At 40.5% G+C, this 27555-nt stretch overlaps 1 protein-coding gene and 3 non-coding genes across 5 annotated transcripts in view; 3 read left to right on the forward strand and 1 right to left on the reverse strand.

Annotated features, from left to right (window-relative positions):
* sema3h (sema domain, immunoglobulin domain (Ig), short basic domain, secreted, (semaphorin) 3H) overlaps positions 1 to 27555 on the reverse strand; it is an 82933-nt gene that overhangs the window by 35091 nt on the left and 20287 nt on the right. For both annotated transcript variants that reach the window (XM_034087411.2, XM_034087410.2), the window contains exons 2-6: positions 16785 to 16939; positions 11521 to 11583; positions 10369 to 10488; positions 2854 to 2947; positions 789 to 908 (exon numbers count right to left, since the gene is read on the reverse strand). In XM_034087411.2, the coding sequence (XP_033943302.1) occupies positions 789 to 908; positions 2854 to 2947; positions 10369 to 10488; positions 11521 to 11583; positions 16785 to 16939 (552 nt within the window). The remainder of the gene's footprint in view (positions 1 to 788; positions 909 to 2853; positions 2948 to 10368; positions 10489 to 11520; positions 11584 to 16784; positions 16940 to 27555) is intronic.
* trnar-ccu (transfer RNA arginine (anticodon CCU)) lies at positions 2316 to 2388 on the forward strand. Its single transcript has one exon. It is a non-coding gene; the product is annotated as a tRNA-Arg (tRNA).
* Positions 7290 to 7362, forward strand: trnar-ccu (transfer RNA arginine (anticodon CCU)). Its single transcript has one exon. It is a non-coding gene; the product is annotated as a tRNA-Arg (tRNA).
* trnar-ccu (transfer RNA arginine (anticodon CCU)) lies at positions 9306 to 9378 on the forward strand. Its single transcript has one exon. It is a non-coding gene; the product is annotated as a tRNA-Arg (tRNA).

Genomic DNA, 27555 nt, shown 5'->3' on the forward strand with positions numbered 1-27555 from the left:
TTATCAGCTGCACCCGCCGACAGACTGGCCTGAAAAAGCACGAGATGCTTTTAGAGATGTGGATTTAGAGCAATATACATTTGGTTTACAAAGCAAAATGTAAAGAGAAAGACGGTTGTTAAATGAATATCAATCTATTGACAACAAAGAGAAAACCTCACATGAGAGAAGATGCAGAAAAGGCACAGATAAGTATCTAGGAGTAGATGTTTAAAATCTACTGATTATTATTTGTTTACCTGCAAAAGAGCAGTAGAAATTAAAATGTTGGTCTGTAAGCTATTAGCAGTGTGCCACATGTTTTATAACACAACGTAACTAACACAGTACAAAGAAGGCAATCAAGACAAATCCTGGGTAGCATGCTTACAAAATGACTCAACTTTTTGGTCCTCTCAAGATGAAAAACGATTTAAGTGAAGTTACAATAGTGGCTGAATTATAAAAGGACCAGCCATCCCAGGAGTCTTGCAATTCAAAAACTGTGTTTCAAAGAAAAATAAATCCATTCCTGCACGCTTATCTTCTGTGAATTGATCGACCTAAAAAGAGTCGATGCTTGTGATGCTTCAGTCACAAAGAAGGTGGCAGTACTTTCTAAATACATCAAGAGAGAGGTGATAAGTGTTCGCTTTTTTCTTTGTAAAAGAGACCAGCAAGTGTGCCTCTTGCCTTCTAATCATCTTCTTACAAAGACTTTGAATCTTCTTGTGTCATGTGACCTTATGTTACAGATCAGTACATGTAGGGACTTTTTAAACTTTTCTTTTGGTTCTCTTTGCCCTTACCCTGCAGCCAGGTGGAGTCATACTGCTCGGTGCGGATGACGTGGCGGTTGCCGAGACTACGGAAGAAGGCGGAGTCCCGGCTCATGAAGTCCGAGGTGATCCCAGCATACAGCTCTCCGTCTACACACATTAACAACAGTTTATTTAGGTCACACAGAATGGATAATGTTTAATGACATTTGAAGGTGAAGTTTATTCCAAAAATATTCTCCTCTTTTTGTGAGAGCCCCAGTGCAGTTTTTTTTAATGCCAGCACCAAACAGACAATAGTGTACGAGAATAATTGTATGTCGGTACTGTCTGTAGATGTCAAGAAACGGTGTGCAGCAAAAGAAGACTGTTGTTTCAGTACATTACTGCTTCTGTGCTATGTTACCATGTTTTCATTCATTTGCTTTTTTGTTTGCTCCCAGTTTAACGTCCTTTTGAGTTCAAGTCCCATCTGGGGTGATTAACCAGCACTTATTTGGAAATAGACAATACATTTAAATCACATGAAGAGGTATAAAGTTGGGATTGAACATCTTAGAACCTATAAGTCAGCTCTTACAATTGACCTTTTTAGGTAAAGTTCTTACAATTCCCATAAACCTGAAAGTATATAACCCACAAACTGTTTCTATGACTACAAATATAAAGATCGCCAGTTTTAAGGTGGCTCCTGCCCATGCATCTCAGAAAACATCACTATGCTGTCTCTTTATTGTTGTGCCATCTCTGACAGTGGCTCAGTAACCTGAGGGGCCATTATGGACTAAAGCCTATGTTTGTGGCACCCCCATTGCACTAGGGCGGCTGTGGAACCCTTTGTTTGTGAACGGAGTCGGTAAATACAGTGGTGTGCAAAGCCCCAGTGGCCTAATGGACAAGGCACTGGCATCCTAAGCCAGGGTTTGTGGGTTCGAGTCCCATCTGGGGTGCTTCACAGCTGCTATATGTGCTGGAGAGAACCTCAACATCATACTTTCACTGATTCAAGCATTTCCACACCATGAGCTTCTGTTGAATGCAGAGGAACACTAAAGCCTTTGGAATTTGACATGATATTTCAAATAAATAAAGAAGTACTTAAGTTTGTATTGCACTTTCATAAAGAGTTACGAGCATCTTAGTTGACCTTAAATAGGTCAAGCTCATAAAACATTTGGTCTGAAGCCTGAGAGTATATATTCCACAGACTGTATCTGTAGACTGTGCCAATACAAAGACACAAAGTGGAGTCAAATGTCTGACCACATCGCATCTTTTTTGTTTGATCCACCCTTACTGGTAAACGTGCATGTCTTTCAAACACAATGCAACCAGTTTGTAACACAAGCTTTTTTGTTCAAATGTGTACTGTCCAGCCCATGCTAACTTTGAAAAGACATCACTATGCTGTCTCTTCATTAATGTGCCGTCGTCCACCTCAGTGGCCTCAGGTAACCTCAGGGGCCATTGTGGACTCAAGCATATGTTTGTGCAATCACATTTGTTCATTTGTAGTGGAACTCTTTTTACTGAATGGGTCAAAATTATGTGTGCATAGCCCCAGTGGCCTAATGGATAAGGTACTGGCCTCCTAAGCCAGGGATTATGGGTTCAAGTCCCATCTGGGGTGATTGATAGCTGCTATTTAGCTCTATGCTGTCAGGGATTTACACATTTCTCCCAAGTCTGTGTTGCATGCAGTCAACATTCAATACTGTGCCTGAATGCATCCTGTGTAGAAACAGACGGAGCACTAAAGCTGCTGCTCAGGCTGCGCCTCCTGTAGAGTAGTCAGGGTGTAGGTATGTGTTATTCCTCTTTGCGCCCTCAGATTTAATTGCAGATATTATGTTAAGATGGCGTAAAAAAAAAAAAAAACATCCAATCAAATTGGTTGTATGATTAACAAAGTCAGTGTACTAATATTTGTCCCAGTAGGTGTTTTATCGTGCTGCAACAACAAGCCTATAACTTTGTCTCAAACTGGTCTTCCACACCAACCTGAAAAGTCACAGACAAGTCATATCTGTTCCTATGATAACTTACCATTCAGTTTATTTGTGTTGCTGTTTGAGGAGAAAAACGGTCAGCTTACCAACGACAGCAGAGGCTGTTTTCTGGAACGGATCATAGGGGCATTTCCCTTTCCCACACTCTGTCTGGCTGTAGGAGAGAGTCTGGTGCTCCGCCTGGCAAGGAGAGCAGAGACAGAGGTCACTCAGGCAGAGAGGGAGAAAATCAGCCGGACAGAAGAAGACACACCAGAGAGAACAAGTTGTTTGGGCAGACTGACAGGCTGTGACTCTTTAATTTACTCTTTCATCTATGAATTATTTCATTCATCCACACAGAGAAGCATAGAGACTTTTTCAGCCGGTAGAATTAGTCTGCCACACACACACACACACACACACACACACACACACACACACACACACACACACACACACACACACACACACACACACACACACACACACACACACACACACACACACACACACACACACACACACACACACAATATGGGCGCCTAATTGAGGGTAACCAGGGTAAGTGGGGGATTTTAAAATGTGTGAAGTCCAATCTTAAACCTGCCAGCAACACTAGCTCCTTTAAGCACCTCGTCTGAACCGTTCGGATCTCACACCACCTTTCATGGTATTAGCTGTTCCCTGACACACACACCAATACAAATGTAGGAATTCCACATTCCACTCACACATAAAATCACACATGATGTCTGATCCCACAACTACAAAGGTTTAAACCTCACACGGATTTTTTTGTATTCTATAGCGGAAGAATATTAAGAACCATTAACCTATTTCTGACAAATTACATCCCACATGTTTTTCAATCATGTATCAGCTACTCTGGGAGTAAAGGACACACACTTGGGCTCTAGAATAACATTCACTTTAAAGTGGACCTATCATGCTATTTTTAGGCAGTAGCATAGGTCTCAGATATATAAAAACATATAAAAAACATGTCTATGAAGTGTTTTGCTCAAAATACCAAACAGATCACCCATTCTAGCCATGCCTTATATCCCTTTATTTCCTAAAAATTGATAACAAATAAAAAAGGAGGGGGCTGAGCTCATGCGGGACCCGGCAGCTACTGTACTGTCTGAACTAAATACTGCGGTGATGAAACGCCATATCATGGATTATCAAGGATCCTCTCTGAAACAGTCTGGAGCTCAAAGGCTTTCTCTCTTGCCGGTTATACCACAAGGTGAGTTCCTGTTTATTTCCTGCTTCTTCACACACATGCTCTCCAGTACAGGTTAGCTCTGAGTGTTAGCGATGTTAATGTGAACATGCACCGACCATATGTGACCTGCTCTATCGAAATCAGTCGCATTGACCAGAAGACACATTTTGAGTTGTATACACTGTTGGAAAGAGGATATTCCAAGCTTTATGATGATATCAGGATTGTTGTTGTACTCCAAATACAAAATATGTCACATGACTGTATATAATGACTGTCACCGAGTCATCATTTTGAGAAAAAGGCCTTCAAAGTTTCCTCTTCTCTGAAATCCATTGATCTGATTATTATCGGAGCAAATGATCAAAATAGTACGGAGGGAAAATATTTTTGTTTGGATTACTGGTCTGGGGGGAGCTCGTGAGTGTGTGTGTCTATGTATTAGGGATGGGAATTTGAAAGCAAATGTATATTTGAGTATTCAACCCCCAAAAAAACGGTTAACCAATTAACCGAAATGTACATATCCTATATAAAAATTCAAAATAAATGTGTAAAAAAATAAAAAAATATATATAATTTTGAAAGATAAATAAATACATGTTCAAATAAGTATAGAAACCAAGTCGAATTTGTCAAATGTATTGAACTGGTGATCACAGTTTGAATAGTTGACAGCTATAGGCTTTCATGCTTAAAACATAACTTGGTTTTTAAATGAAAGAGGGATCAAACACGAACAACATAACGGGTTAGGGTAACGTAACCCTATTACAACAGAGATCAACAACCTATAACAGGGCCTATGCACAGAATGCAGCTATTCAATACTCATTCTTGTTTAAGAATATGAGCATGTCTACATGCTCAGCGGTGAGGCGGGTGCGGAGGCGATTCACAATCAGGCCAGCTGGAGAGAAGACCCTCTCAGCTGGAATGTGGGCATAAGATGAGGTTTGAGTCTGCGTGATCTGCGTGTAGGGAGGGGCAGCAGCCATATCATTGGCTAGAACTAGCTAGATCTGATGGATTTGGACATAAACACGAGTGAAGTATAACCGGACGCAAGAGAGAGATCAGCACCTGCAGCTCTGCCCGCTGTGAGGGACCGGTGAGCGGAGCAAAACACACCTTTAGACCCAACACATTTAGCTATGGCACTGTCGTATACATTGAATTATTCCATTTGATAATATGTAATCAACTTAGGCACCCCTCCCAAAAAAATGTAATAAAATAAATAAATAATAATTACAATACAAATATTCATAACTCATATTCTCATATTTGAATGCCTGAATAATTTCGAATATTCTAATATTCGATTAATCGTTCCCATCCCTAGTATGTATGTGTGTGTGTGTATTTTTGCGTTTGTGTGTATTGTGTTTGTTTCCCGGGGAAAACACTCACGAGAAACACCGGCTGTTGTTGTGCCTGCTGTGACGTCAAGTTACTCCGTTCTCCGCTTGTAATTATGCCGTTACAAGCTTCAAAGTTGTATTTATCACCTGAATTTGCCGAAACAAGTTTAATATCCTGAAAGCCAAGACTTTGTTTATTTGAAATCAGATGAAAACAAACTGTCCCGGACCCTGTCGTGTTATCTATGATTACTATACGCCTTACATTCATAATTTCAGCGGAGGGAGGGGAAGCAACGCTGCGGAAGAGCAGAGCGCGAGGGAGAGCTGTCATCTTCCCTTTCCAAGCTTCAAACATGTATTTATCGTGTGATTTTGGAAATAAAATTTCATATTCTGAAAGCCAAGACTTTGTTTATTTCAAATCAAACACAACACCAGAACCCCGAAAAACTTGTTTTTTATGCAAATCCACGTTTATTTTTAAATGAGCCATTGCGACTTCCGACTGATTTCGATAGAGCGGGTCACATATAATACGTCCAAAACAGTCAGGCATTGTTTCTGATAGCAACGTTTCTGATAGGCCCGTGGGTGTAAAGCCAGCCTACATTTCCGATATAACGTCATATCGGACGCAAATCTGGATCAGCTTTGTTGTTGACCCGTCTTTAGAGATTTGCGTACGGAGGAAAAGAGAGAGGGTTTTATTTTCTGACGCTGTGTGAGTTCCCTGACACACCGGGGACACATATTTATGTATAAAAGACATCAAAAAGTGCATTTTGCATGATAGGTCCCCTTTAAATTTGACGTAAACATGTTCCCCATAACATGTCTAAAGTGTCAGGTGGTACCAAGAGTACAGCCTGAAAAGGTACACTGTATATATTTTAGACAGATGGCACAAGATGACCTTAGTACATGTAGATATATGGGCATGGGGGCAGACACCACACACATGATATTTCAGCTGCTGATAGGTAACTGTATAGGGGCTGGGAGTCAGAACACACACACACACACACACACACACACACACACACACACACACACACACACACACACACACACACACACACACACACACACACACACACACACACACACACACACACACACACACACACACACACACACACACACACACACACACACACACACACACACACACACACAGGATGGTGGGTGGCAGGAACAGCATTGCTTCCTTTATTTGGCTTTTTTCATGTTATTTATTTAAAACCTGTTTATATATTATAGATCATAGTAGAAACAGCTTGAAATTTGCTTATAGGATAGCTAACTAAGGAGTTTCATCGTTTGAATGTGATAAAGGTGAAAAGGCCAGTTACATTTTGTGAGCTAACACATTTCATCAACTAGGAAAGCCTGCACACATTTTATATTTTAAGGCGCAGAAGAAGAGACTCAAAATAGTGATATCCAGATCAAGGTTTTTAAGCTGCTAATACTGATCTGATTGTATACAATAATATATTTAGCAAATAAACACCCATGTCTTTCAAACACCATTCAACCAATTTGTAACGCAGGCCTTCTATTGAAAACGTTACCCTTCAGCCCATGCCAACTCTGAAAACATCACTACGCTGTCTTTTTATTGTTGAGCCCTCTCTGATATACCCCTTTCCCAAAGAAGCGGTTCGAACAGAAAATTAAGCGACGTAAACTGTGATGTCATGACGTGGCTCCTAAAGGGCTTTGGTTGGTGGAAAAGCAGACAGTTGGCTCAGCATTGCGAACCAATTATGAACTGAACCATCGCCAGTACTGCTGAACAAGCACGTAACTCATTTCAGTGGAAAAGGGGTAACAGTGGCTCAGACCCTGAGGGGCCATTGTGGACTAAAGCCTATAACCCTTATTGTCACTTTGTAGTCAAACACATTTTTGGTGAGATGCTAAAAATGTGGTGTGCAAAGCCCCAGTGGCCTAATGGATAAGGCACTGGCCTCCTAAGCCAGGGATTGTGGGTTCGAGTCCCATCTGGGGTGATTGACTGTCAATTATGCTGAAAACATGACGATTTTTTATGGAATAAACCTTGGCTGCAGTCGAATAGTCCAAAAATCAGCTACTATCGTCTATTCCTTGACCTCTGTGTGAAACGTCACGGGGTTAAGGAATAGTGGATAGGAGAATTCAAAAGGACTTAGGAAAAGAGGCTGCTGTACTTTGAGAATCCGACTGCACTTACACTGTCCGACGTATTTATGATGCGCCAGCGGATGTCATAAATGTGCGTCTGCTGTGGCGAAACTACAGTTTTCTATACAGCGGACGACAACATGGATGTATAATAAGAAGGAGAGACTGCTGTAAACTCATCTAGAGACTCTGCGCCGTGCTCTGATGCTGCTGCTTTGCTTTATGAACGTGGACAACAGAGAAACATATTCTTCATGACCAAAGTTGGAATTGAAATAAAAAAGGAAAGTTAAACTTATGCTCGTCGTCACCCTCTCCCTCCGGTCCACATTAATACAAATGATCCCAATGCGTATTATTGTATGAAAAGATCTTAAAATCAATACAAATGTATTTATTATAAACGTTAGTCCTTATCATCTATCACTGTGTATATCACCATTCAAACATCTTTTAAAAGTTGAACAAACTCCACACAGCTCAGTAAAGACTGTGAAATGTTGACTTTATTTGATGATTTCAGAAAAAACTAACGTTCATTTTTCTCTTTTTGATTATAATACTGATGAACGTTCAAAACAAAGCACTTTGGCAACTTACCACATACGTTTTAAAATGCTTAATAAGCACCGTAACTTTCATGATATCATTTCTCGGTCATAATCAGTTGTTTCCGTGAATGGCCGAATGTTGTGTGTCACTGTAAATGTTGCGGCCGCAAGGCATTGTGGGGCAGAATTCTCTCCTCTCCTTTCGTAAAGCAAGGTCCAGTGTTTCCTAAGCTAAAGGAGTTTATAAAGGAAGTTTCAAACCTCCTTTCCTATCATCTAGAGCAGGGGTGTCAAACTCAATTTCATCGCGGGCCACATCAGCATTATGGTTGCACTCAAAGGGCTGGTTGTAACTTTAAGACTATATAAAAATACATATATAAATATATCATATATATATGTATTATATTACATTATTGCCTCTGCATTGGATTATCGGATAAGGTAATAATAACTTCATGATTAACTACGACTGAAAGCAGAAGTCTAGGGCAAATAATTGCAAGTCTCTTCAGTGAGAATGTCACAAAATGATTTAAAAAGAAAAGCCAAATTCTGGAAAAAAAGTCACAATCAAAAAAAAGAAGTGACATTTTGAAGAAAAAAAGTGAAATTCTGAGAAAAAAGTCAAATTTGAGATGCATTGTGCTCCAAGTAGGGGCAACGTGTCTCTGTAAATCGGCATGTAACCGTATAATAAACATATATATATTATTTGCAAGCTCTTGTGGAGCCACATAAAATGAAGTCGCGGGCCGGATTTGGCCCCCGGGCCTTGAGTTTGACACCCCTGATCTAGAGAATTCGAACGGCTCTTATCATGGCTGCTACTGAGGTACTTCCGGGTAATTTCACTCCGTAAAGCCCCTGTCACACTGTCCCGAAATTGACACCAGATGGACCCATGATAAGCAGCAACTTCGTGAGCGGTGGCAAAATCGTTGGCACGCCAAAACAATTGCTGAAAGGTTCATTTTCGTGTTGAATTCGTGTCCATTTTGCCCTTCGTAAGGCACTCGTGAGGGCATCTTGTCCAATCGTGTCATCGGGCATTTTCCGCCTCACGAAGACAATACGAAGGAAACAAGAAGCTGCCCGATTGTCTTAGAAAGGCAACACGACTACGTGAAAACCTCGCAATTCCGTCGTGTAGCCATCGTATTATAGTACGATAACCCTTATTGTCACTTTGTAGTCAAACACATTTTTGGTGAGATGCTAAAAATGTGGTGTGCAAAGCCCCAGTGGCCTAATGGATAAGGCACTGGCCTCCTAAGCCAGGGATTGTGGGTTCAAGTCCCATCTGGGGTGATTCACAACTCATATTTTCTCCATACTGTCAGCAAGTAAGTATGAGTTACACCATGCAAATTGTAGTTTTCTGTTCCTAGCACCCGGTGTGGTCTTCCCATCTGCTTCAAGGTTCCAAGTGTTGTATGTTCTGTGGTGGTCTTCTGCATACCATCGCTTTAACTTGTGGCTATTTGAGTTACTGTTGCCTTTATATCATCTTGAACCAGTCTGGACATTCTCCTCTGACATCAACAAGGCATTTTCGCCCTGAGAACTGGATATTTTCCCTTTTACGGACAATTCTCTGTATACCCTAGAGATGGTTGTGTGTGAAAATCCCAGTAGAACAGCAGTTTCTGAAATACTCAGTCCAGCCCGTCTGGCACCAACAACCATGCCACGTTCGTTCACCTTTCTTCCCCATTCTTATTTTGAGTTTGAACTTCACCAGATCCTCTTGACCATGACTACATGCCTAAATGCATTGAGTTTCTGCCATGTGATTGGCTGATTAAATATTTGCGTTAACCACCAATTGAACAGGTGTACCTAATAAAGTGGCCAGTGAGTGGCCGTTTCTCAATGTCGAGTATACCTGCTGCAGAGCCACTATTTCAAGTATACTACGTCATAGAGTGACGCCGAATGCTGGGCATTTAACATGCATTTTTAAACAGTCCTTCAGCGCCACTCGATGACGTAGTATACTTGAAATAGTGGCTCTGCAGCAGGTTTACTCGACATTGAGAAACGGACAGTGTATGTTAAGGCGCAGAAGGGGAGACTCAAACTAGGGATCTCCACATCAAGTTTCTTTGGCTTCTGATACTGATCTGATAGTTATATACAATAATATATTTACCAACATTCTGAGTACTATAAATATGTATCTGGGAAACTGAAATAAAAGCTATTTTCTTCTAAATGTGACAGGTGGACCACTTTCTAACTGGTGAAGTGTCTTCAGAAAGTCATTGTTTGTGTGCATATGTGTGCTTGCAGTATTACCTGTTGGAAGATGCTTGTAGCTATGAAAGCACATCGGGGGTTGAAGGCGCCAGTGCCACAAACGTAGAGGTGGGTCTGATTAAAAGGCTGCAGAACTCTCAGGAAGTTAGCACACTCCAACTGGACAGAGAGAGAAACACACAAACATTGAGAGGGAACAATGTGAGTATGAAGAAATTATATTTGTAAATGCTTTATTACATATATGAGTAAGTAATGACTTTATATGAATTGGTTGCATTTCTATCAGCAAGTAACAATATTGGGAAAGTAGTAACAAAACGAGCCTGGTTGAATTATATTGAAATAACATAATGGAGGGCAGGATCTGTTGGGCATGTGACAAGTTTCTATGAAAAAAGGTGGCTCCACCAAACAGAAAGTAAGATTTGATTTCTTGATAAGCATCACCTGTTTGTCTTTTTCTTCTCTGTCAAAGTCTTTCCATTTAGTCCCGGACATGTTGTTTTGTCGCCTGAATAACTGATGCTAACCTGAATCTTGATAACTTTGCCAGGATCAGAGCTGTGTTGTCTGTTTATTGTTACCAAATGAATCAGATGCATTCAGCTTTAGTTCCGCTCCAGATTGTAATCTACCATGCCACTGTCTTGCTTTATTGATGCTGATCTCTTCGCTGTTTTTTTTTATGTGAGAGTATATCATTGAATATAAGAAAAAAATATGTTAAACCTGAACTCTGATCTGAACAGATATATAAATGTTCACCTGCGTTTACGGCTACACACTGTAGTACATGTTGCTTTGCTTATGCAATCGTACTGTTGTTGTGTGTGTGTCTCTGTGTGTGTGTGTGTGTGTGTGTGTGTGTGTGTGTGTGTGTGTGTGTGTGTGTGTGTGTGTGTGTGTGTGTGTGTGTGTGTGTGTGTGTGTGTGTGTGTGTGTGTGTGTGTGTGTGTGTGTGTGTGTGTGTGTGTGTGTGTGTGTGTGTGTGTGTGTGTCTCTGTGTGTGTGTGTGTGTGTGTGTGTGTGTGTGTGTGTGTGTGTGTGTGTGTGTGTGTGTGTGTGTGTGTGTGTGTGTGTGTGTGTGTGTGTGTGTGTGTGTGTGTGTGTGTGTGTGTGTGTGTGTGTGTGTGTGTGTGTGTGTGTGTGTGTGTGTGTGTGGTTGTGTTTGTGTTTGTGCTGAATCACCTCTGGATCCTTCCCAGCCATCAGACATTCTTGGACTCGGTCTGGACTGGCTGGCCAGTACAGCTACAGAGAGCGAGAGAGTTAAAGAAAGAAAAAGAGGGGGAGAAAGATATTTAAAAACAGTGTTTGTTACTCACTCAACATTTTCCTGATAAAAATATGTCACCATTGTGTTGGGAACGAGGCAGCGAAACATGACTAATCTAGATTTTAAACAACATGAAGAGACGAGGCAGATTTGAATACCTCTTGGGAGGCAGCTTCAGGGAGGAGAATATAAAAAGTAACTGGCAGCAACGCAGAGTCCTAATGATGAGGCAAGCTGTCAGAGCGGCAGTGATGGTGGCAACATGACAAATGCATCTATTGTTAGACTGTGACTGCAGTGTTAGCTACAGCAACATGAGCACAATAATGCAACTGTTGTCATTAGATTGGAAAAAGCTATCAGTTCATTTTCTTGTTTAATGAATAAGCAAGCCTCTGTCTAAATGTAAACCATTATCATTCATGTGCATACACCAGTCCTAGTTAGCAAATCGCTTTGTAACAGCAGTAAACTATGGCTTAGAGTGGCATTATAGCAGACTCCATTGTTAAAATGCTAATCAATCCTGCTTATAGACAGAGTTTGAGAGCACTTTTTCCAAATCTAAGGACCCAAACTGAATTTCAACTCCTCTTTCTATGTCATGTCAACTTTATTTTTTCTTTGCAACAAGTTTTAAGGGTTTTTCTGACCTAATTTCTGAGAATGTAATTATGAATATTATGTTAAAAAGAACAGCACTCTGGCTAGGTAATAAAAATGTGGGCTGATTTGTTTATGTTCAGCAATGTGCCCACACAGAAGCTAACATTCATGAGTCATGTCTTTTTCCAATCGTGAGCCGTTCCACAGCAGACCAGTTCACTATACTTATAACATCTGTATATTTTCATAATGTATGTAGGCTCTTTGCCCTGTGCATATCTGCCAAAAAAATGACACTTTTCCAGAGGTTAAAAGAAAGACAAATCTGTAATGCAGAAATGAGGTACGCAATGGAACCTGTCAGATGTGCCCCGAAGCCACATATTCAGACGTTAATTAAGGTATTTCGGGAAGGCATGAGACAGTGTTTATTCACTTTTTTCCAAACTGTCTGAATAAATAGGTTGTTCAGGAATCAGGTTACATTTGCCTCAGGCCTGTTTAGGTTTGGACGTGTGTGTGTGTGTGTGTGTGTGTGTGTGTGTGTGTGTGTGTGTGTGTGTGTGTGTGTGTGTGTGTGTGTGTGTGTGTGTGTGTGTGTGTGTGTGTGTGTGTGTGTGTGTGTGTGTGTGTGTGTGTGTGTGTGTGTGTGTGTGTGTGTGTGTTTGCTTTTTTAATAGATTCATCCTGGGTTCAGTTAAGAGAATCACTAATGAAAAGTATTATTTCTAATCAAAGTACATATTAGTTCACCAGTGGACGTATGGACTAATGGAACTAATGACATGTTTCCTTCAGTTGTTGTCTCTATTTCATAAAACTGCCTTGTTTGTGTTAATGATAAGTATATATATTTATAAAATTCCCTGCTTTCATGTCAAGCGATTAGGGCAACAAATAATAGACAGGGCTTTGATAAAGTAAGAGAGAAAAAGAAAATATGGCTTCATGGGAAATGGCAGCTACATGACTAATCTAAATATTTCCCTGAGTCAGTCATTCAAGCAAAGATTGAATTGATATGATAACTCATCATTCTCATCTATCTCTACATACCATAACAACTGCAAAGTTCACTGAAGGAAATGCAGGAACTTAACTCTAAAATTAAAAGTGGCAATGAACTAATGAACTTCTCGAATATCATCATTAATACTCACATAAATAAGATGCGATATGTGCGTGGATATTGGATCCAGAAAATGTAACATCAACTGTTTGAAAGGGACTAATGACAAATGATGGTGCGTTCAGGAAACAATTTATTCTGACCGTCCAGTAATGGCTCTCTGGTGTAGTCATTCCCGCAGAGCCTTTGGCGGAGCAGAGACGATCAGATTAGATTAGAGCCCACGTTTCCCCCTTATCTTCAAATACCACACACTGACCACCACTAAAGGATTCTCACCAGGTAAGGACCCTGTGTAATGGAAATGTACCTCTCTGAGAAAAGCGTGCTGGTTGTCAGTTTATGCGAAATATAGAACTCACCGGGAGGAAAAATCTGAAGGTAATAGATTTTTAGAAATTACTCATTTAAAGAAAGAAAGAAAGAAAATAAATTGGAAACAAAGAAGTACGGAGAATGAATAAAGAATAAATATGCAACAAAAACCACAAACACACACTCAAACTCTCTGTGACCCTTTGTGTAATGTGGGCTGCCAGCTGCACACTCACACAGAAGGAATGTATTGAGGGTTTTTGGTCTGATCAAAGTGAAAATGCAACTGAAGGCAACCGCGTCATGTTTGGCACTCTGCACTGCAATGGGATGAATCGGAGGATCTGGTTACGTGTCCATCTCTCGGTGCCAAAATCAGTTCGATTGAGTCAGTAAGACTGCACATATATAAAAAGTATGCGTGAGGTTTAAATCATGAAAAGAAAGCAATACATAAGTAGGAATGAAGTGGCCTCAAGCTGCACTGATACGGAGCTCTGGGTGTCAGTAGCAGAGAAAACAAACAGGAATGTGGAGAATATGGCACTGAGTGGTTTGAACACCACAAGGGAAGAACTGCACCGAGCTGGAACAGTATACACAGACTATAAATACTGTATGTACAGATGTATGACTTTACAGCCAGCACACCGTTGAGTTACGAGTTTGATATGACTATCTATCTTTAGTTGGCCGGTTGCCGAGCTGAGTGGGTGGCTGGCCAGCTTGACTGCTGTCTGTCTGTCTGCTTCACTGGTAGTTTGTCTGCTTGCCTCCCTGTCAGTTATCTGATAGCTTACGTGTACAACGGACAGATGAGGCTATTGATTAGAGTCTGCAGGCTTTTAAAAAAGCAGCACAGACACTGTCCTTTCTGTAACCCTGAACCTAAGCAGACTGGTTGAAAGAAATGTCACCTTATCCGTCTACATTCAAAATCATAGCTGCAGCATGAAACTGGATACGGTAACAAACCTGTAACTTATGTAACAGTTTGCATCCATATTTTATTTCCCTATGCAGCTATAAGATGCTCTGTTTTCTAGGAATCATGGTTTGGGCCTTACACCCGGGTTGGACATGTTGTGTCATTTAAACCTTTGTCAAGCAGCACTGGAGGAACTAAGTGTGTAGCGACCATATAAGGAGAGTTTTACAGAGTTGGACACACATTAAACGGTTTGCCGTGGTACTTCGATTGGTGCTAAAGAAAATGTGGATTGTTGTAAGTTGTTATGATGACCTCACAAGTCAGTGGGGACAAAGTAAGGTCACGTCTCGCCATGAAAAAGAGTGGACCCAGCTCTGGAGTCGCATAGTTAGCTAATTAGCTTTCCTTTCTCCGGAGCAGTGGAAGACTGGGCAGAGGGGCCGTTAACATCTACCCAGAGTTTCTGCTGGCTAACAGTAAGCAAGCTACCTAGCAGCCTAGCTGGCTTGTTAGTTAACTTGCTAATTGGACCATGTTTTAACGCTTCACAGACAATTATAGCAATGTGTTTTCCAATGCTGTGAGTGTGTGACTGACGCATAAAGTGAATTCATATCACTTATTTCCTCTGGCTTTGTATGTTTACTGCCAAACCTCACCTCTGTGAGTCCTTGACCGCTCTACAAGTCGCAATGGCTCTGCAACACATAAAAATGGCCGCCGTTGTTATCATTATGCTATGTTGATTTAAATTAAAATGGTGGTTCTGCTGTATTATTCTTATGGTAACAACACACATAAGGAATAGAGACTTGTGTCAGGGTGAGAACTTGACCAGCTGAACTCCGAGAGGTCAGAGCAGGGGGTCCACCTCAGGGTTTTAAGGTTTATATCATGAAGCTGTATATGATTGTCAACATGGTAACATCCTGGTCTTTAAACTGTTTATATAAACTTAAAACGAAATGGATAAATCCACTAAATCAGAAATGGCAAGTGAGCAGAAGCCCTCACTATTATAATAAATCAATAAAAAGGCTTCCACATGTCTGCTGTTTTTCTTTAAAGGTATAATAGTGCCCGGCAGAGGTAGGAATTTGGAAAAAGTGAAAGAAATTATTTGTTACTGGAACCCATTATCTTGTTATGTATTGGTCCGTTTTGGAAAGTGACAAATAATGAGACAACAAAAGAATGCTATGCTTCATTGCTAGTACAGTAGTAGTTAAGTCGTTTTGGTTATATTTAAGCTTCAAAAGGCTTTAGTAGACCTCCATTGCCCTATGGAAATGTTTTTGCAATGAGTTAGCCTCGATTTTGTTTACACACATAAGGACGGACACGCACGCACACGCACACACACACACACACACACACACACACACACACACACACACAGAGATGCATCTTGCCAATGGCGTCACAATATTCCAGCGATCAACGGGTTGCAGTAACGTGCCAACATATGCAACAATGCGCTACGTAAGGCAGGGAAGAAGACGACTGCAAGCTAGTAAATGTGGATGTACAAATTGATGGATTTAAAATGCTTTTGCGGTTTTGCAAATGTTTTACGATCAAATAAATGCATTTGACGTGCTTTGAGACCTCATGTTTGTACACAATGTGTTTTGGTGAGTAATATTGAATATACACATCCCTTTTGTTTGTTTACAAGAAAAGTCCACAGGGCACCTTTAAGTCCTACAACTAACACAGGCTTTTTAGGCTTTTGAAATCCCTCCAACTATCAGTGGATAAACTAAACAACACATGGTGGAGAGGCCAAGAAATAAATCCACATTTAGAAGATGTTTTATAGAACAGTCTGCAGCTTTTATGGAGAGGCCAAGTTGGAGCGAGGGACAGATTGTGTAATATACTACTAAACATTGTTTCTGTATATGTGGAAAGTTATTTCTTCTTGATTAGAGTCAAAGAAGGTAAAAACCAGGAAGCAGGGGACTCAGGAAGAAACTGATGTAATAAGAGCAAGGAACTAGAGACAGATAGGCGCTCAGAGGGGTGTGAGTTTCCTCTTCCTCATATTAATCATTAGTGCCATCAAAGCCCTCACATTCATTATCTGTGTTTATCTCCAAGCATTCATCAACAATCTTTGGCATGTGTGTAGTAATGCACCTTGCCGCAGGTGGTATGTGCAAATGAGTGTGTGTATGTCCTCCAGCTCTAACCTTGCGTGGGTTCTGCGTTATGTCATCCAGACTGGTAGACAGCAGGTTATCTTTCATGGCCACGTAGAGGCGCTTCCTGTCTTCGTCAGGCAGCAGATACTGCATGTCTCCGGCCACCAGGGGCAGCGTCAGCAGGCGGCCATTCTGGATCAGCTCTGATTAGGGAGAGGAAGACAAATGAAGGATTAGAATCGAAAATGTGCAAGAAAATCTGAAGGAAGTGAACAATAAGCACTTCTTGCAGGGAGTTAGATTAGAAGACTGACTTCACTGCCATCTGTATGCATTAACTATGGAGCTTATGACAGGATTTGATTCGAATTGCAAAGCTTAAAGACTGGAAGTCCGTTCACAAACAAATGTAAAATTGAAGTTGTTGTTATAACCCAAGTAATGAGTTCCAGACTGCTTCTAGTATGTATGCGAAGTAAAAGTTTGCTAATTGACGTCTAATTCTGGCTTAATTTGAGCAAATAGAGTAAAGTTATCATAAAAATTAGAAATTTGGTTTACACACATGTATGGTGGCAAACAGGTGCAGACACGCTACTTTGGCCAAAACACTTCGATTCACAGATCATTTGTTCACAATTCACAATCTTTACAAAAAGCACTACAGTGAGGACATACTATCATCAGTCCAGTGCAGTTATTTGGTACGGCCAGAGTTTGAAACAGACTAACTCTGTAAACAGTGACAGTTGGCCAACTTTATAATTCCCAAACGTCAACAAGCGCTGCGTTCCCAGCTCTGTGCGGTCCTTTTTAGTGTCCCCATTTCCATTTAGTTTTGAGCTTCTTGCAATTTCTTTTGCAGCAGCAGCATTTTATATTTACAGCGTTTTCATGAGGCAGCGTGTTACTCCTAATGGAAATGTTTTGTAATGCATTTCCACCTGTTGGCAACCGTATGCATGGGTATATGGAACAACAATGAATCCAAACATATTTTTTAAAAGACAGCACCGAATGCAAAGATTTGTTGCGAGAATTCTTTTTTATAACAGACAACCACCTAAACTTAGAAAATGGTCAAAGACTAACTTTCACAACACCCTCAATCTTCCTCACACGGACTATTGGTTTGATTTATTCGTCTTATCCTCACACTATACACACTCAGGTCAAACCAAAGTAGCTACAATCTCTTTTTGTGAATAATCAAACACACTGTACCTAAACTACATCTCCAGACAGACAGTTTGATGACACAGCAGGCATCTTAAACGCTTTAAAATGATAAGAATATTGCACCGTGTAAACTATGAGAACTATGAGAACTATGAGAACACCACACGTCTGTCTGTCTGTCTGTCTTGTGTTAACTTTTATATTTTGACTGCCAAGTGTTCTTCAGTGGATCGGACTTGGCATGGCCTCACAAAGCTAAAAGCACAAACATATAGGCTCTGAAGCAGAACCGGGCTTCACACGTTGGCAGCTCTAAATAGCAGTGAGAGGCAGACAGAGCTTATAAAACACGGTTTGAACTTCAAAACACCGAACAGTGGGCACATTATGTTAGTGAAACGCACGCAGCATTCTCCTGTTAAGCAACCTGGCCGTTCTGCTTTTAGCAAAGGATACCAAAGGGACGAGAGGCATAAGAGTTTCCACTTTGAGTGTATAAACCAGACCCAAAGGAGGAATGGGATTTATGAGATAATAATACAGCTTGTAATTAAGATGAATTATTCCCCAATGTTGCCTTAGCACACAATGTTGGTTCACTCAAGGGAAGATTTAAAGAAGTTATTAATGATTTATCATCTTTCACTCAGCTCACTCTTATTAAAAAATATCATGTTTAGTTTTATATCGTTCAAGTGGTGCTTCCTCCTCTGCAGTGTGAATCCCTCAAGCAGATGAATCTGAACTGACACTAAGATCATCAGAATATGATCGGGTCAATAAAATCCTTTAACATTCAATGACTTTCTATCAGTTGTAAGGATCAAAAGCAAACATAAACCTGCAATGGAAAGCTTACCAATGTACTTTTCTCATAAAGCTTAAACCTATGAAATGATTTCTAATTAGCCAACACCATCCTGTTGTAGGACGATGGGTTATAAAACTGCTAGTCACACTACCTCTGCCTTTTTGAACAGCCTAACAAACAGAAATATCAAGTATTCATCACAATATAAATGGGTTTGCCGCTGACTGAAGCAGACGTGGGCTCTCAGAATGAGGTAATGAATGACTCTGGATGTCTTCAACATGTTGCTGTATGTTCTTGATTTGCTACATATCATGTTAGTAGACATGTGAGTTAGAAAAAGAAAAAAGAGTTTAGAAAAGCTCAAGAGACTTATAGATGAAGGAGACTGGTTGAAGATTGAAACTGGAAGAGAAGGGAAACAGAACAAGGGGAGAATGGATAGGTTGAGAAGTGAGACCCTGTTGAGGTGCAGGAGATCGATTCGAAAGACTTAATAATAAATGAGACGACACTTCTGAGAAGGACCCTGAAAGGGTGACAGACTGGAATCAGATACAAGGATGGATGAAGACATGGCAGGAGAGACACGGAGAGAGTCTTTTATCAGTTTGTACAAATATAATACTCAAGAACAAGACAGGGCCATGCTAAATTCTGGTCTTATCAAATAACCACATTGGACCATGGAGTGCTTTTTGTGGGATTTTGAATGTAATCTGAATAAACGGCACAATAACCATGAAACAAGTAAAGGGTCAGCTACAGCACTCTGGGAATGCAAGTTCTTCTTGTTTATCTCGTTGCCTCGGTAACCCAAGTATTGATCTTTCTTCCTTTGGTAACTATAGCTCCAAGGCTATAATCAATTGACAGAAAAACAATTGCAAAAAATGAAATGATCAATTGATCGTTTAGTCATTTTTGCCGGCAGATGGCCAGGGGCTTTTTTTAGGATCTACAATATGAAGATGTTGTGCTTTTCTCTGTTTAATATCACGTTAACTTTGTATATTTCCGTTTTAGACTGCTAAACCCTATATCACCTTGGACTTTAAGAAACTATGATGCTATTTTTTACTATCTTCTCACAAATTATGGACCAACCGATTAATCGAAAAAACGAATCGATCGATAGTACCCTCGTGTTTTGCATATTAAACTTCATATTCAGCCATCTCCTCACGTGCTTTTAACTGCCATGAGCACCGGACAAAGAGAATGTGGAAAGTCCATCATGCTTAAGTCGTAAACAGGAACTTGAATCAGGACATTGGACCTGGTCCAACTTCATCAAAATGTCTAACAAGGTGGAGTGACAGGTCTGGAAAAACACTGCCCAATTAACAAGCTGCATGCTGGGAGCCCATGTGACTTTTATTTTACAGTTACTGGCTGGTATTTAATGTCAGCAATGTAATTAAGTGATCCGGACAGGACCCACTATTACTAGAGCAGTTTCACTTTTCCTTTGGTACAGAGAAAACTTAGTTGAACTTGTCCGATCTGATCCTTGTATTGCAATGCTGAAATCGTTTTTGAACATCTGTATTCTTCACTATGCACACAAAACAGCAAATCAATGTGAGAAGGGTACAATAAAAAAGCTAAAATCCCAAATAGGAGGAGGGAGGGATGTGGGCATAACGACAGGGCAGACTGACAAGAAGATGAAAACAGTCCGATGGGCGAAAACAGATACGAGATGAGAATAGGAAAAATGTCAAAACATGACATGATGACAGACAGATGAGAGGAGAGGGGAGGAGGAGAGGGGAGGAGGAGAGGGGAGGAGGAGAGCGGAGGAGGAGAGGGGAGGAGGAGAGCGGAGTGAAAGGAAATCTTGATGGAGGAAATTAATAAAAATTGATGGATGATGATGAGGAGGAGCAGGAAGAGGAGCGATGGGAGAAGACAGGTGGAGATTGGGCAGGAAAGGTCAACAAGGATAGAAGCGAGAGCTCATGTGGAGATGACAGGGCTGGGGGGGGATGATGGGCATATGGGAGGATTGAGGAGGAAGTGAGAAAGGAGGATGAAGGGGAAGAGTAGCCCAGAGCGGGAGGGGAAATGGCCCCGTAATAACAGAGGGAATAATGATGGATAGAGAGGTGAATTGAGGAGGAAAAGGAGAGAGGCGGAAGAAAAAAGAGGCAAAAGTGAGAGGAAAAGACGATATGCTGACAGGGTGAGAAATGATGATTGGGTATAGAGGTATAGAGAAAGAGGTGGGAAGACTAGGTGCTAGGAGAAGAGTAGAACAAAGTTCAGAGAAGAAGGGAAAGTATGCAAGGCAGAAAAAAGTCTGATGAAGGGGGAAGAAGAAGAGAAAGATGGCCCGATGCTGCAGACAGTAATAAGAGCAACAACATGCTGACAGTCGGGAGAAAACACAAGAGATGGATGAGCAGAGAGAAAATGAGGAGAGGAGAAAGAGAGAGGAAGACATGACTCCATGGAAATGGCGAGATAATTTGAAACAGTCACAGTAGGAGGAAAAGCTTTGCAGGCACAAAGTAGAAACCTATACTTTAGCTCAGTGGGAAATCCTCGCTTATGAGCCACTGGGTATTTTGTGATTAATATTCAGCCAACGGTCAGAGAGGTAAATTGTTTTTGCCTCACACTGATGTTGCCTTCATTAATCACAGTGGGCGCATCAGCACAGCAGCATTCAGGATTTCTGTTTGTTTGGTTTAAACGTTGCTTTTGTTCCAGAGTCACCACATCCCCACATGCTAGCAATGCATTTTAACAGCCAGATTGTATCACAATCAGCTGGAATGATGACCAAAACTATGGATTTAAACCCAAGTTGTCAACATTGTCTTTTTTATATGTTCCAAGAACTTTTGTTGGTTTTTGAGTTATGACAACGACTTGCAACACAACACTGATTACCAACTTAACCAAATGTCCCAATGTTGTCCCATAACATGTCCCTATACCTTGATGACTTCCCTTATTGGCCTATTGTTACCACTACATTATTAGGTCTGACACAACCTTCTTGTTCGCAGTTGTATTTTGTTTGACTTACATAAGGGTACTTAAGGCAGAGTACAATTACCTTTTTACAGAGAAGGATATTGACATCGGAATGATTAACATAAACCTATTTTCTGGTTGGATAAGCAATAATCTGCATTATGTCCAGATGCATTTCCAGCCGCATAATTGAGACATTAGGATCATCTATTGAAGATGATGCCTGTTTCAAAGTAGTAGTACAGTTAAGTAGTAGTACAGTTCTACAGCTAGCTCGCAAAGTTAGCTGACATTTAAACAAACATCAATATCATGATGGACATTTGAGTGCCAAAAGTTATTATTATTATTATGTATTTATTTATTGCTTTTTTACCTATGCTATTTTTAACTCATGCTCGCCTCTTATTGTGTCACATTTCTGAAAGCTATGATTTAAAAAATGTCGACACTCATTCCGTTATGTGATTGCTTTAATCCACAAAATGGGACTTGCTAAAGTACTTCAACAGTCGTCGATACCATTTTACCTCCTTAACATTTTTCCAAACATGGTGTTGAATTGCAAACATCACACAAAGAAGTAAATACAACTTTGAAAACAGCACAAGGCAATGTCCCTTTCTGTTTCCTGACCGTGTTTTCATGGGTACAGCTATTAGAATTCCAAGCATATCCTACTTAACTTCATAAGATGAAACTACATCCCAACGCCTATCAATAAAGACGTTTATACCCTCGTCTTCACAGGGAATCTAACCCTGGTGGAATTCATGCCTTGCTCTGCCTACTCAAGCATCAGGCACTTCATCTGAATTACAGTGTGTGCCACAAGAACGCCATGACCTTGCCTAATTCAATATAAAAGGAAGAGCTCAGCTTAATTGAATGTGAAACCACGTCTTCGGTGGAAACCCAAGTGACGTTCAGCAACTGTTAGCATCACGAGATCCTATTGGCTCCGACAGGCTGAAATCCAGCTCGCATCTTCACTTAAGAGTGCATTAAATCAGCATTATGGCATAAAGATGACACTCAGAACTAAGAGGGAACTAGGAGTTTCTTTGTAAACACATGCACACACATTTACAAAGATAGAAAGTGGGTGCAATGGTGAGTCAGCAGCACATGTTGAAGACTGAAACACATTTAGATTTAGCTTCCACACACACACATCACAACCTCCCAGTTTGTATACACCTCCTTTATCTATGTCACACCTTCACACATACGCAGAATTGTTCAGATTGTTGTTGTCTCCCATCTTGACCTCACAAAGATGAATGCCTCCTATTGAGTATAAAAACACACACATTCTTTCCCCCTGCCATGCGCACACATACATATGCAAACCGGAATAAGTCGAGAAACACCAGCTGCACCCACCCCACCCTAACTCTTGGGACAGTTGCCTTGGAAACAGCAACCATGCCGACATAATTTTTTGAGGGGGTATGTGTGGTGTGTGTCGAGGAGTGTCTCTTGGCATTGGCTCCATGCCCCACCTTCTCACACACACACACACACACACACACACACACACACACACACACACACACACACACACACACACACACACACACACACACACACACAGTTATGAAGGATTTGGCTCACACCGCTCATCAACACTTTGGCTAAAACACAGAGGGCAGTTTAGAATAATGGAGTGTTTTTCCATGAGATGAAATATGTTAAGTTAACAGGAGGGCACACACACACATACGGTTACGCATTCAATTACACACACATTTCCAGAATAAAAAAAGTGGCAACCTTGCCATGCTGCCTGGCTATCTGTCATGATCAACATTCAACAGGATATTAACACACGCCTGCCAAGACCAAATGAAATTGTTGCAAACACAGTCAGGAAAGGTCGAGCGTTTCACCTCACACAGTCTACAGTCACTTCTGTCTAAATACTTCTAGAAGTGTGAAAATGTAAGTGCATTTTTTTCTAGCATTCATCCGTCTGTTTGTAATGTTGTTATCGACCCTGAGGCAATCTGTTTTTCCAACTCTGCAGCCTTTTCAAAATCTCTGAATTACATTTATTTTATTTTTTTTCAAATGACTTCTCAGCTCCTGAATGCCTTTAAATTGCATTGAAAGCTGGAAGAAAAATCAGATACCAAAAAAGCGAGTTGTGGTACAGAGAGTACAAGACAGAATAACCGAAATCATCGGAAAAATCTATTTAATAATGCTGGAAAGGCTGGTTTAAGAATAAAGAGCGACTGTAATTATATTCTATGAAGAGGTTGTGTAAAACTTCTCTGCGCAGTGTTTCTTCAGAGCTTAATGTTGCAACACTTAAACTATCCTGTAGCCAATGGTGGATATACACTCTAAAAACAAATGCCTTGGCTCAACAAAGAAAATCAACAGAGCAGTTTGCATCGATGTTTATTGAGTTAAGACAACTTCTAATGAAATTGTGTTAAAGCAACAAAGTTATTTGAGTTAGGGGAGAGCATCAGAGGTGTTTTTAATTACCACTTACTTAATAATTGTTATTATAAACACAAGTTTTGAAGTTGATTACTCAAAAAATTAAGTTGTTCCAACTTGTTTTACCGCATGATTTAAAAGGAATTTTAGGTTGTATGTACTTAATTACCATCATTGTGAACACACATTTTTAAGTTGACAACCATTTATAAATGAAGTTGCTCCAAATATATTGTATTCAATAGTTTTTTTCTTAGCTTTTTAATGTTTTTGCCTTTAAGAAATAAACTAATAGATTCCACAACAAAAATATTAGGCAATTCACTTTTTATTTTGAACTGCAGTTGTTTATTTCAACACGTGATGTTTCAATGAGGAGAGAATTCATTTAGTTTGAACATTTATTGACAGATGCCATATGATAAGGTGCATGAACACCTGAAATCACAGCTGACTGCAGGACAGAGGAGAACCATTTTATAGTTTGGCTGCAGCACGTTGATTGGCTGCTGGAGAATGAGGTGAAATGTAATAGGTTAAAGAGAACGCCTGTGATGAGCTGATGATATGCAGCTGCGGAGTGAATGTATACACACCCAGTCTTCCTGAAAGAACTTGCACTGAGCTTCATTTCAATGTTGAAAACATTTTTTATATAGTTCTCTGCATACTTCAATTGTATTTTGCTATTTTTGAAAAAGGAAAAACAGATAAATGACCTAAATGAATATATTCTGAATGGATGACCGCCAACAACTTTCATTTCAATGACAACTCTAAATAACGATCCTACCTCAAGAAGCATGTCCTTGATCTGCTTCACGAGATTTATTTTGAATAAAAAGTTATATCACAATAGTAACCAAAGTAATTTTAATCTCACAGCAGCCTCTACTACTTTGTATCCTCTCACAGAACTATTCACAGTTCAAAGGCTGCTAATTTTGGTCAAACAGCAATTTGCCTATACAGTGCACTATAAGGCTATCTACTGTATTTCAATGACAAGAGATGACACTCACCTTAAGATGTCCTTTGTATATTTCTATTTGTCTTAACTGTGGGAACTTGTCCAGGCATGTTAAGTGGGAGTGGACTTGAACTCCTTAACTCAAGGTGTAGAACAATTAAGTTATCAAGCCAATTGCATTACTTACGACAACTTGAATTTAGTTTTAAGTCAATTAACGCAGAAATCAGAGTTCAAATTACACATAATATTAAGTTGATGTAATTACCAACATTATTACGTCAACACAACTTATAAATTAATGTTTGCAACTTAAAATGTGTATCTAAATCAATTAACTCACATTTTTATCTTGCAACCATGCATTTAATTAAGTGGAGGTGAAAGGTCGCCTGAATTCGTTTTTAGAGTGTAGTAACACTTTTACTTTCATGTGCCACTAGTTTTACATTCTTTAAGTATATTGTAATGCCTATACTTTTGTACTTTTACATTAATGCAAGACCGTTAACTTGTCACAAAGTATTTGTTTAATGTATTATTGCTACCTAAGTAAAAAAAATGGGTTTAACACAGACCACAACACTACAACATTCACCAAGATGTCTGTACTTCCATTTCAAATTTCTAAAAGGGCACATTATGATGTGCCCTTTTAGAGTACATCTAAGTATTTATGGTACGATGGATACTCGTTGCTTTGGGGAGAAATTGTAAGTCTAGGTAGGAGTGATGTGGAAAAAACGTTTTAATCTACTATATTTTCTATAAAAGCAAATATGCTCATTCTGCCCACACGCACGCACACACGCACACACACACACACACACACACACACACACACACACACACACACACTTGCAGCACACACACGCCTGCTGAGAGCAGCCACTCTTATCAGCATCAAGTTGACAGCGGGGTCAACGAGGGTCATGACCTCTGATCCGAGCCAATTGGCCTCTGACTCCTGTCGGTGTGAATCAAAGACGGAAAAGGTTAAGACATAAAAGAACAGAAATTCTAAGACATAATCCTACTGGTATATGCACGCACATGCGGACACACACGCTGAAATGTGTGTGAATGGTTCCTTTATAGCAGTGCATGGAATCAGCCTGTCCAAATTTGCCCCCTTGAGTTAGTTTATTTACTGTTTGTGCATTTATACGTACATGGGTGTGTGTGTGTGTGTGTGTGTGTGTGTGTGTGTGTGTGTGTGTGTGTGTGTGTGTGTGTGTGTGTGTGTGTGTGTGTGTGTGTGTGTGTGTGTGTGTGTGTGTGTGTGTGTGTGTGTGTGTGTGTGTGTTAGATATTTTTATCCATGGTGAATATTAGATTAAAGGCTGCTGGTCATGGGAGCTGTGATGGACCTCTATGTGATTAGAGCAAATGTGTGCCGTGTGATACAGCTAAGAACATTCCTACATTGCAACACACACACATACACACACAACACACACACACACACACGGCAATGCACATGTGGACGGGCTTTCTCATTAACACACACCCCTGCACACGGGCAAACAGACTTAACTTGCCGTGCATGTAAATGTTTCTTGCTCGGTGTTAATCTAAAGTAGATGAATGATGCTTTTGTGCTGATCCAGCTGTTTTTCAAATATTGTTCTGACTGAGATTTTTTGTTTGTTTATTTTACCAGTCATTATGTGTCTCTTAATCACAAGACAGTTCCAGACTAGTCGACTCCAACTATTTATATTAAAGCTGATTGAGGCAACTTTCCTCACTTGGATACTTGTGCAGAATGTACAAGAGGAACAGTTCCAGCGAGCTTGTCATTAACACAGATTAGGCGCAGATGAGGTCCATCAGGACTCTTTTAAATCAATGATCAGATCTGTGTGCATTATCGCATTTACTACATGACATGCATTGCAGACTTTAATCAAATGATCAAAAGAATGAAGCTAATAGTATTTGCATTAGCAGACAGGCAGCTATAGATCCCAGGAGCCATGGCTGCGCTGTAGACACATACCTCATTCACACCAACGCAACTCCGGTTCAAGCTCTGTGCTAGAGCTTTTCAGGTTCAGAACCGGTTCTTCGGTTTAGCTCCGGCTCTTTTCACACCGCCCAGAGTCCGACTGGTGCTGCGTCGTTGCGTCATCGTTTGCGTCATGACGTAACCGTTTGCGTGTCTGCTTCATAAAGCCAAACCGCGCGGAAACCCCTCACAGCTGACACCGACAACAACAACAATGGCCGATTGTGCTCCAGCTTCCTCTGTACCTCTTCGGAAGACCAGATTCCCAGTAGGTAGCTGGTCTCTTCAGTGGACCACTGCTGCTTGTTACGTTTCTCCATCGTTGTGTACAAGCTGGATAAAACGCGGGCTTCTTGTTGTTGTTCAGGAGTTGATCCCGCCCCTGCCCCTGCCCCCGCCTCGACGT

The sequence above is a fragment of the Pseudochaenichthys georgianus genome, chromosome 7, assembly GCF_902827115.2.
Source record: "Pseudochaenichthys georgianus chromosome 7, fPseGeo1.2, whole genome shotgun sequence".
NCBI lineage: Eukaryota > Metazoa > Chordata > Actinopteri > Perciformes > Channichthyidae > Pseudochaenichthys > Pseudochaenichthys georgianus.